The sequence below is a fragment of the Talpa europaea genome, assembly GCF_964194135.1.
Source record: "Talpa europaea genome assembly, chromosome: 4".
In the NCBI taxonomy this organism is placed as follows: Eukaryota; Metazoa; Chordata; class Mammalia; order Eulipotyphla; family Talpidae; genus Talpa; species Talpa europaea.
In genome coordinates this window covers 86831983-86843962 of record NC_140070.1, presented here as the reverse complement: position 1 = coordinate 86843962, position 11980 = coordinate 86831983, and the positions used below count along the sequence as shown (strand labels likewise).

The 11980-nt window shown below is 45.9% G+C and overlaps 1 protein-coding gene across 1 annotated transcript in view; it reads right to left on the bottom strand.

Moving 5' to 3' along the window:
* Nucleotides 1-908: 908 nt before the first annotated feature.
* The window catches only part of ADGRG7 (adhesion G protein-coupled receptor G7), a gene marked incomplete at both ends in the record, with an annotated part of 78437 nt that continues 67365 nt past the window's right edge, over nucleotides 909-11980 (bottom strand). The window contains 3 exons of the mRNA XM_084232642.1: nucleotides 909-980; nucleotides 1674-2256; nucleotides 6091-6158. Of these exons, the coding sequence (XP_084088768.1) occupies nucleotides 909-980; nucleotides 1674-2256; nucleotides 6091-6158 (723 nt within the window). The remainder of the gene's footprint in view (nucleotides 981-1673; nucleotides 2257-6090; nucleotides 6159-11980) is intronic.

Sequence of the window (11980 nt, the reverse complement as noted above, 5' to 3'; positions counted from 1 at the left end):
GATTGTAAAGATTCTGACTTGCAGCCTGAGAATAATAAAGAACTTTAGTAAACCAATCTATGTAGCTGTCTCCTATCTACATTATATATGCCAGCAATGATGTTAAGAATTGGGGCTTAGTTTCTTCACAGAGAGGGTATTATCGTTTATCAGCAGCATGTGGAAAAGTGCCTGACATACAGTAGGCATTTAAAGACTTGTTTTTATCCCCTAAACGTAATATGTATGCAGAAATTAAATTCTGATAAAAGGACTGGCAGAAGAAAGCTATACTATCAGGTCAGTTCATAAATCACACCTTCACAGTGCCTTCATTACACAAGTTCATTATGTAGCGCAACAGAAGTTTCCAACAATGAATAAATATAATTGACAGTGTATATTTTTGATTATGGGGAGAGAAAATTGCTCAGTTCCAATGGATCTGAAAACTTAAGTCTCTTTTAATATCTGCCAATTTGCCTGCAAATTCACTTATTTCTTACTGTTTCCCATGGATTGTAAATTCCCTGTGGCCAAGAACCAAGGCTTCTTTCCTAAGGTTGACCCCAGTTGGTGCAGTTTTCTCAGCACAAACACTGAAGTATGACAAAACTAAGGGTACCACAAAACTTTCCCCTCCAGGGGAAAGTCTAGCTCCACAGTTTTTAATGTAATGAAATTCTGGCCCCCTTTTTACGTAACTTTATTCACAAGGTAGAGACAAGTATGCACAACTAGTTCCTAGGACTGCTGGTGAGAAGCATTTTCTTCTATCATGTACTCCTTGCCCCCAAGCTCTCTTAAGTCCAGAAATGACACAGCCACTAACTCACGAAACCTTCCAACAAAAACAGTTTTCAGCACTTAAGAATAGAGACATGCCCAAGGTCACAGTCTGCCTCCTGACCAAGATGTCCACTCAGTGGTCAAATCGCCATCTCCTCTAACCCCAAGGGTTCGCCCAGCTCAAATTCAGAGGTCCAGCGGGTAGCAATTTCCTTTAAAAAAAAAAATCCTGAGCAAGATCAACCCCTGATTACTCCAAAGAAAGCAAAGTGCCCTAAATCCTGCCTGACCAAAGGCCGTCGAGCAAGATGGTAAAGATTCCCACTCCAAGCCATGTGACCTTAGGCAAGTGCTTCTGGAAGGCTCACTCTCACTCTATGCAAAATGGGAATAATATCGAAATCTGGAAGGTCCTTATTGTGATTAACTGAGTTCAACCGTGAGGAATACTCAGTAACAGAGCCTTGCAAAGTAAACTCTCAAAAGTTAACTATCACCGTCACTCTAAAACTGGGCTGGGCCTCCAGCGGGCCCTTGATTAGGCGCTGACACAGCCCAGGAGGGTCCTCTTCACGCGCCCGATCCGCCCATCCTTTCTCCACCTTCTCACCCTTCCAAGCCCGTCCGGGGTGACCCGCGGCACCACCACAGGCGACCCAAAGTCCTTCCCACCTCCTCGGGCAGCTCGACCCCTTCGAGCCAGGCGGAGGGGGCGCGAGAGCACTCCCGACCCAAGCAGCTCACACCCCCGAACCCCCCGAGGCCCCCCCGGCCAGCACCGCGGGCAGGAGACCCCCCTCCCGCCTCCCCGCCCGCGGCCTCCCCTCCCCCACGAGGCCCCACCCGGCCTCCCCCCTCCGCCCCCCGCCAGCTGCCCCTTCCCGAGGGCCCCGCGCCCCACCCGCCCAGCGTCGGCAGGTCGCGGCCGGCCCCCTCGCGCTTCCTCGTCTCCCGGCCCCGTCAGAGCCGGCGGCCGCGCCCCCATCTCCCGCGGCCATACCGGCTCGCCGAAGCCGCCGCCGCTCCTCTCCGCGGTCTCCGCGCACTGAGCCGAAGGGAAGCCGAGGCCGCGCCGCCGGGTGCTCGGGCGTAGTGGCGAGGCCGCGGTCACGGCCCGCTCGGCTGCCCTCTGAGGCCGCGGCACCTCGCTCCAGACTCGCGCGGCCCCGGCCAATCGCGCGGACCCACTCAGCCAGGCGGCAGCTCGGGCCCAGTACGTGGCAGGTGGGGGAAGAAGAGGGGCGGGAGCAAGAAAAAAAATCTGCCCTCAGCTCCGCCTCACGGCGACCGGGCCCACTCAGGACGCATGCGCAGCAGTGGCGCTGCGGCGAGGACCAGGCCCGAGCCTTTAAGGGCTGGCGTCTCGGCGCTCTCCGGGGAGCGAGCGTCAGCTGAATGGACGCGCGCATGCGCGAGGCGTGCCCCGCGCTTCCGGCTTTCCTGGAAGCCTGTGTTTCCAGTTTGTCGTAGGGCGCGGGGCTTGCTGTCCTGTTCCGGGCTCAGATGGTTGAAAGTGGCATTTGTCCAAGTTTGGGTATTTTTTTTACTGTGACAACCGTAGTTCTTCAAGTTGTTTCTGGAAAAACAAACCGTTTTCCCGCCTTCCTCTTACAAACTCATTCATTCACTGTGGGGCGCCTACGCTTTTCCAAGCACTGTGCTAGGAATGGGGATGAGTCAGTTTGTGATCAGCGAGTTTACCATTCAGCGGAGAAGAGTGTGTACAGGACTAAGACTGGGACATTAAGGCTGATTAAGAATTCCAAAATCCCTTCTGGGAAAGGCATTTAAGCGCGCCGTACAGGCGTATCACTCACCTAAAGCAGTTCTTGTGCATTGAGTATGCAGAAAGTGCCCTGACTCAGACTGAACCTACGTTTAGGGTGGGGGTTGGGGCTAGGAGGTGGGGAGTTTTATTTTAAAAGTTGTAAACAACGTTTGCCTTCTTAGAGACTAAAAAACAACCTGAACTTACTCTGTCCCCAGTTGTTCAACAGACACTCCCAAAAAACCTGCGGTAAATTTTAATTTAAGAACGTGCTTTTAGTAATGTAAATAGTGTGATCTTTTTGCTATTGTAAATCTCCGAAAAATTCTATTTGAGTAAAACGTGACTTGAGTGTTTTTTGTCTCTCAAATCTATTTTCCGAAGGTTATGTGTATTGCTCTTTGAGTATTGCTTGCAGGGTGGGTAGTGAAGGACTACCAAAGGACTGATAAATGTCCTGATTTTCTCCAAAGACAACTCTTCATTGCTTGCTATTTAGAACAAAATAATACACATTTGGGGAAATGAGCTGTTATCCAATTACAGTCTATGGGTGTCTTTGAGATTAGGTAAAAATCTCACAAATATAAGCAAAGGTAAAATCCTCCCTGAAGGAAGTTAATCATAAGACTGTCAGTCTTCCTAAAAGAGCTCAGATCCTGAGGCAGAAAATAAAGAGAGGAACCTTACCCTGGATTAAGGGGAAAGCATTTTCCCTCTAGATCCTCAGGAAAGGAACATCCACTCAATACCCCTATTATAATGGAGTCAACTAGTAGTTTAGAAGACAGTTGTCTTCAGTGAATACATTGGCCTTGTGGACTCAGAAAGCAGCTGAAGGTTCTTTATGTTGTAATTCTTCCATGCTTCATCCCTCAGTGAAGTATTGTTTAGTGTTAAAATCTGTTCCTAGCTACCAATGTGGAAATTGAGAGATGGGGTAATCGTGATTCCTCAGGTCAGCAAAAGCAGGAGCTGCCTGAGTAAAGCAAGAAATGAGAAACAGGAGAGTAAAGTAACATTTGGAAGCAGATCAGAAGCTCAGGTGAACTGGGACAAGAAGAATATCTATGCAGATTATAGAATTTCCCCAGCATTCTTTTGGAATTTAAATTTTTTAATTTTTAATTAAAAACTTCATAAAAGATTTTGCTTCATGCTGTCCAGCTGGATAGAGGCTTGGCTTGAAGTTGAAGGACATTTGTTGTTTATGTAATATAAGAGCATGTATAAGGAAGTACATGAAATTGTCATCTGAGTTTGTCATATTTCCTCCTTAGTATATAAGCACTGTAATAACCAAAACTATATATTCTACCCATTTTCCTATTTCAACTTAATACTAAATTGTCCACAAAAACTTCAGGAACCATTACTATTCCTCACTCTGTATAACAATTACATTTTAAGAATTAAGAGTATAATGAACAGCTGGAACTCACCCTGCAATCCAAAGATTAGAATATTTTTTGTTTTTTTTTAAGATTTATTTATTTATTTACACAAGCACTGGGTAGAGTCAGAAGCGTGGGAGGGCAGGAGAATTCACCAGAGCCAGAGGGGAGAACAGAGCTGGTAGACTGACAAAGTACACTGCTGAGGGGAGCAGCGGGCGGCAGGAGAGGTCTGCGCGCCATGTGGGACCCTCGCCCGGTGGCCGGGGAGCAGCCGAGAATCGAACCGGCGCTGCAGAGGCTGATGGGCAGCTTCGCAGCCCAGCGCTCAACAGCTGCGCCACTGGGGAGGCCCAGATTAGAATGTTTTCAATAAATAAATTAGGTCTCCCCTATCTCCCATCCTCCACATGGTTTCCCTTCTAAATATTTTATTTAGCATTCCCTTGGGTATTTTTCTTTTCATTTTAATCTTCTATATAGTTTTGTCACATATGTGTGCCTAAGGAATATGTTGCTTTACTTGTTTATAGACATTATTTAGACAATAATCTGGTTTTCTGTGACATAATTTTTGCACTCAGTACTGTTACTAAGGTATATCCATGTTATTACATGTAGCTAGAGTTCAGGTTTTTTTCATTGCTGAATAATATTCCTTTGGTGGGGTATAGTTACATTTTTTAAATCCATTCTCCCATCAAAGTGTATTTAAGCTGTTTCCAGTTTTTTCTGTATTATGAACTTTCTTGTGTGTTTCTTACACAGGAGTTCCTCTGGGTTACATGCTAATACATGAATTGCTCAATGGTAGATTATGCAAATATTTAGCTTTATACAATAATGCCAACCATTGGGATCACAAAGACCTTTTTTTTTTAAGGGTGAGGGGTTTAAATGGTATCTTTTTGTGGCCTTATTAAAAACCATAAAGACTACAAATTGCCCTGAATTTATGAGCCAAACATTGGACAATTAGAGTTTATTTCCTTATCAAATCTGATTGTTCTGTACCTTACTTATAATTCTGTTTGAGTTCACCACCACCACCCAATTTGAGGGCAGTGATATATTCTCTATCCCTCCCAGCATCTAACATTGATTGCCCTATGTGCATAGTAGATATTTAGTAATTGTCTTTTGATTTATTGAACTAGCTATTACTGTTTCTGATGATGCAGTTATCTGTCGTTTCCTAAAAATGTAGTTGATACCTGGCCATAGAGTAAAGACCTTACCAAGAATATGGTTTCTCTCACTATATGTACAGACACTGTTTTAGTTACTGCTGCCTTTCATTAATGAAGCCAAGAAGCCTCTGTTTCATATAGTTATCATTTACTAAGAGCTTATGGTCATGTTTATTGAGGATATGCATCAATCAAAGCATTAAGATTGTTCTTGGAATTCCACAAGCAATTAAAGCTTTGGCCTGCTCCTAGACAGAAAACATCTTACCATCCTTTTTGTGTTGAGCTCAGCTTTTTGTCTGAGCTCAATTTAGCCTCTGTCCTACATCCAGGTATGTAGGGTAAAGAAAATGTCAGGCTTTTCTGCCCTTCCGCCATCAGGATAGATGACGGATCCTTGTCCTGAGTGCATGCCTGATGGCGGGCACCTGGAATAAGGGTGTGGGCATAGGTAGATGGGATTCAGCTGAGCTAAGACTGCTTTTAAGGGCGGCGTCACGGGGACGCCAGCAGCAGCAGTAGAAGCCGAAGCCGAAGCCAAAGCCGAAAGAGAAGCCGAGAAGCAGCAGAACGAACTCCAGAGAGCCCAGATAGAGTGAAGACTTGCAGGCCTCCCAGCCCCCCAGCCAGCACCCCTGCCTGCCATATGCCTGGTGAACCCCAATAAAAAACCTGCAAAACCACTGAGGACTCTGACTCCTCCTTTACCTGGTCTGCATGGGATCAGAAAACCTGCTCTGTGTCTGCTCCTGACCTTACAAGGTACTTGATTTTAAATGAACGCCAAGAAAACCTTGATCACAAATATAAAAGTTGAAAATATATGAAGAGTAGCGGTGTAAGGAAAAACCTTTGACCCTGCCTGTAGCAAGGAGAGAAATGAGGCTCTAAGGTTCAAAGATTACTTTCCACGTGTAATGAAGGGTCAGAGTTATACTGTGGTTTTGAGAGAGGCCGTCAACTCACTTACCTAGCTCCTCCTCTTTCTCCCTGAGAGTCCCCTTGGGTAGACCTTTTCAAATAGAAGGGGGAGATACCCTAAGAATTAAAGAGAGAAATTCTCAGGCAGTATGGGAAATGAGACAGAGTCTATGAACCGTGTAAGCAAGTTAGAGGAGACCTGTATTTCAGTCATGGTCTCCTTGAGCCGTTAATATGAATCACTTTGAAAATTCCAGTCATCCCGGCCATCTCAGGGGAACTAAAGGAAGAAAGGAAAGTCCTCATTGGGTGGGAATTTCAAAGATGTCACACGGAGAATCAGCTCTATTGTGGCCTCAGCCAGCAAAATAAGAGAACTCCAAACCAGAAAACAAATAGGGGCCAGTTGATCATCTCAACCTTCCCTCCATTAGCCAAACATAAAGTTCTGCTTGCGTAAACAAAGGAAGCTGCCACTCTATGCAGCGGTATTGGAGGAGGGAGAACAGAATGATATTCTTCGCGTGTACCTTTGAGTGAGTCATTCTTAACACCAGCCAAGCAGAAAAGTTGATGCTTCCTAACAGCTGCATATCCACTGAAACCTAAAATTGTTTTGCCTTTCCACGGGACTCTATGACCAACCTCTTTAGAGGAATTGCTCCTTGAAGACCATTTTCCCTAGATTTTTGTATCTCTAGAGAATGGCACCCCCCAAGTGTTGAATTGTAGGGTAAAGAAAATGTCAGGTTTTTCTGCCCTCCCGCCATCAGGATAGATGATGGATCCTGTGGTCTTGAATGCATGACTGATGGCGGGCACCTGGAGTAGGGTGTGGGCATAGGTAGATGGGATTCACCTGGGCTAAGAGTGGGCTTTTAAGGGCGGCGTCACGGGGACGCCAGCAGCAGCAGTAGAAGCCGAGAGAGAAGCAAGAGAAGCAGAAGCCGAGAGAAGGCGGGAGAGCCCAGAGTGAAGACCTGCTGGGGGCTGGGAGGCCTGCCAGCTTCCTGGCCCCCCAGCACCCCTGCCTGCCATGTACCTGGTAATCCCAATAGAAACCTGCAAAACCACTGAGGACTCTGACTCCTCCTTTGCCAGGTTTGCTGGATTACAGAGAACCTGCACTGTGGCCAGTCCTGCCTTTACATGAATACATATTATTTAAAAGAAAAAGTGAAAACTAAGTTCTCCACCATTTATAGAGCAAGCTCCCAGAAACAGGAAGTAGCCATCTCTGGTGAGTTCCTAGTTCCCCAGTGTAGGGTAAGGAAAAATGTCAGGCTTTTCTGCCCTCCTGCCATCAGGATAGATGATGGATCCTTGAGGTCCTGAATGCATGCCTGATGGCGGGCAACTGGAGTAGGGTGTGGGCATAGGTAGATGGGATTCACCTGGGCTAAGACTGTGCTTTTAAGGGTGGCGTCACGGGGACGCCAGCAGCAGCAGAAGCCGAAGAGAAGCGAAGAGAGAAGCAAAGAAGCAGAAGCAGAGAACACCAGAGAGCCCAGATAGAGTGAAGATTTGCTGGGGCTTGGGAGGACTGCCAGCCTCCCGGCCCCCCAGCACCCCTGCCTGCCATATGCCTGGTGAACCCCAATAAAAAACCTGCATAACCACTGAGGACTCTGACTCCTCCTTTACCCGATCTGCATGGGATCTGAAAACCAGCACAGTGTCCGTCCTGACCCTTACACCCACCAATAGAGGCTTTAATCTCTGAAGGTGCTGCATCACCTCTGTGCATCCTGCCAGAGTTCAAATTAAAACACTAATGCCACAAGAGATGCCACGACTTTTCATTTGATTGAATAGCTTTATTCAGCTATTTTAAGAAACTCATGTTAAATTCTATAAATCATGTTTGTCAAATCAAACTCTGAGTACTTGGAGATTCTTGCATTTCTAACATATATGCCAGTGATTTTGCTTTTAGTGCTGCCATAGGAATGTGTAATTAAACAGGGTATTCTCACAAAATTTTGTAAGACATTTCAATGAAGGCAAACTTGTAATAAAAGATGCAAAGTAAAATCATAATGAAATGTGATTTTTCACATATTGATAAAAGTGTAAAAAATTCATAACACTTGATAAGAAAGAGTAGGGCAAAATAGACATTATGTTGGGGACATAAATTGATACAACACCTGGAGGTGGAAGTCTTTATCAACATCTAAAATACCCAACCCTATATGATCCAAAAATTCTATTTCTGGGGTACCCAAGAAACCCTGTAGATAAGAACCCACTAATGTATTTTTCTCAAGTAAAAGATTATATGGCAGTAAAAACATACATATACATCTGTAAAGGGCAGGAAAGGAAACAGTGCAGGTTTTCTGATCCCATGCAGACCAGGTGAAGGAGGAGTCAGAGTCCTCAGTCGTTTTGCAGGTTTTTTATTGGGGTTCAGCGGGTACGTGGCAGGCAGGGGTGCTGGGGGGCTGGGAGGCTGGCAGTCCTCCCAGCCCCCAGCAAATCTTCACTCTATCTGGGCTCTCTGGCGTTCTCTGCTTCTGCTTCTTTGCTTCTCTCATCGGCTTCTTTCTCAGCTTCTGGCGTCCCCGTGACGCCGCCCTTAAAAGCACAGTCTTAGCTCAGTTGAATCCCATCTACCTATGCCCACACCCTTTTCCAGGTGCCCGCCATCAGGCATGCATTCAGGACTGCAAGGATCCATCATCTATCCTGATGGCGGAAGGGCAGAAAAGCCTGACATTTTCTTTACCCTACAGTCCACCCCCTCAGGATTTTCTGCCATATAATCTACATATATACAATTTAGCAAACATAAACAATGCAGCCATGGCCCACAAAAGCAAATACATCACAATATTACAAAATACAACAGAACACAAATAAATCCAGGCAGGACACCAACCTAGTGCAAAAGACAATTATTGGTACCAGCAGATGAGCCACCAAATCTGCTGCTGAAGGCACTGCTCATACGAGGGAGGGGAATCACTCACGGCATCTACTATATCACACCAGGAGCCGTCAGGCTTCCTGGCCTTCTCTGGCTGTAGTCTCGGCTACAAGCCACACACACAGCATCCACCCCCAGGATGCACTCACTCTGGGATTGGCGATTCTATTCTGTTGGGGGTAATCGCCAACCCTCAGGGTTTCTGTCTGCAGTCGCTCCAACACTCGGCTTTCATAGCCACCAATGCGACTCGCAGACCCCTGCATTCAGGCCAATCCACTGCACAAGCACATGGGTTGGGGATCCAAACTCTACATTTGGCTTGGGCTCCACCCCAAGCCACGTTCCCCACCCGTCCCCCAAGGACTGGTTCCTCAGCTCCTCACCCTCACTCAGGAATGAGCAGGGCATCACCCACAGGTGTTTTTATGAGACTCACAGGTCTTCAGCATACTCAGGCTGCTTAACAGCCACTCAGGGCTTCTCAACTTAGCATCAGCACCAGCTTTTGCCTTCTCAGTTGGCTTTTCTCCTCCACCTGGCTGCTGGGCATGCACAGGCTGCTTTTGGCCTTCTAGGCCCACTGGCCACCCCCAGATCCCCATATCCTGGGGTTTACAAACAAAACTGTTCCACCCCCAGGGTCCCAAAACATATCAACCTGCAAGGTCCTCTGCCTTCTGGCGGGACCGTCAGTCCAAGTTCATCAGTCCATGTCCAGCAGTTGAAGTCCATTAGCCTCTCCCTGCGTCAGCACTGGCGAGCTCTGAATCGCGGTCCATCCTCCCCGACAATTCTGCTGCCTCAGGGGTCATTGGCCGGTCCTTTCAGGTGTCGTTGGCTGGTTCTCTTGGGCATCTCCTTCACGCCAGGTCTCGTCCTGTAGCTCGTGGACATTGTCCACCTTCTGTGCCGCCATGGCGCCTCCAGCATCATCACAGGCAAACAGTCTGTTCTCCTTAGTCCCTCCAGGTCTTCGGAGGGCTCCAATACCCGTCTACATGGATCCTGCCGACGACGCCAATTGTAAAGGGCAGGAAAGGAAACAGTGCAGGTTTTCTGATCCCATGCAGACCAGGTAAAGGAGGAGTCAGAGTCCTCAGTCGTTTTGCAGGTTTTTTATTGGGGTTCAGTGGGTACGTGGCAGGCAGGGGTGCTGGGGGGCTGGGAGGCTGGCAGTCCTCCCAGCCCCCAGCAAATCTTCACTCTATCTGGGCTCTCTGGCGTTCTCTGCTTCTGCTTCTTTGCTTCTCTCATCGGCTTCTTTCTCAGCTTCTGGCGTCCCCGTGACGCCGCCCTTAAAAGCACAGTCTTAGCTCAGTTGAATCCCATCTACCTATGCCCACACCCTTTTCCAGGTGCCCGCCATCAGGCATGCATTCAGGACAAGGATCCATCATCTATCCTGATGGCGGAAGGGCAGAAAAGCCTGACATTTTCTTTATCCTACAACATCTCACAAAAAAATTATTGGGTAAAAAAAGCAAGTCTCAGAAAGTTACGTTACCGTGTAGAAAAGAGTTGACTCTTTAGAGAGACTGCTATCCTTAGGCTGCTTGCAATGACTGGTGTCTGGTTGTGGATTACAAGAACATTCCCACTATTTCTTGACAAGAATGATGCACTGTGCCTCTGTCATACAGTGTGATTTATACTGAACCCTGCTTGCTTTCTGGGAGTGTAGAATTGTAGTATATTCCAATCAGAGGGTCTTTGTGAGTAGCTTCCATTGAATCCCCAGGGCATGGAGTCTCAAATGACCTTCCCTGAAAATGTGAAAGCATTTCCCATAAGTTGTCACAGTTCACTGCTGCAGGAATAAAGCACATCCATGTGACTGGAAAATAATTTTTAAAGCTGGTACCTGGTTTCCTCCAACTTCCCCCCATGTGACTTTTTCCTCTGCTAATTTTAATTTATATGCTTTTGTTAAATAAACAGTAGCCTTAAATATGACTATGCTGAGTCCTGGAAGTGTTCCTATTTCATCATTGAACCTAGGATGGTCTTGGGGACCACTGAATCAGTTTCCTATGCTGTTTATATAAAATAAAATACACAAGACTATGAATTTCTATGTATATATAATTTTGTGTAAATGTATTTCTTAAAATCTGCAAGGATACACAACAAACTCATTATTTTGAATAGTGGTTAATGCTGGGGAGGGGCCTGGGTTTAGCAGAAATAACCAAATTATTTTGGCTCTACCTGGCATGCTGTGATTTATTTACTTTTTTCAAGGAAAATATATTCATGTAATACTTAAATGGCAAAATATTTTGATTTAATTTAAAAATAATTTCAGTCTTTATTTCAAGTTAGAAAATTTTAGAGCTGCTAGGGAATTCAGAGTTCACCTATCCTGTCCATTGCCTCAAGTCAGATAACTTGCAGCTGGGACCACAACTTTCAGTCCAGAATGCTTCTCTGGTCTGTCATTGCTTGGAAAGTACCGAGGGCAGAAAAAAAAAATAGAATCTTTTTTTCTTGTGGTTATTGCAAAGGTCCAGAAGGTTTTACTTGTTATATCATAGTTTCATAGCAGCTTATTTCAAAGTTCAGTGAATTATCAATGTCATACTTCCACGTGTAACAAAGCTCTACTGGAAAAAAATACAGATAAGAATTGGACTACAGTTCTTTGGGAAGTACAGTTTGTAAAAGATAATGCCATTGAATCATACCACTCTACTTTTTTCTCCTTTGTTAAAGAACTAACATATTAAGCAATGAAATTTTTTAGATGATTAAAAATTTGTAAAAAAAATAAATTTATAACCTGTTTCTACTTTTGGAAATAACTTTTTGAAATAACAAATCAGAACTTTTAAAAACTAACCCCGGGCCTCCCTGTTGGTGCAAGGGGTTAAGGTGCAACCTATGAAGCAATCCGCAGCCACTGCAGCACAAGATCGATCCCTGGCCAGGAAGCTACCCACATGGTGCAGCAGACCTCTCCTGACTCACCCGCTGCTCTCCTCAGCAGTGTATTTCAATCAATCTG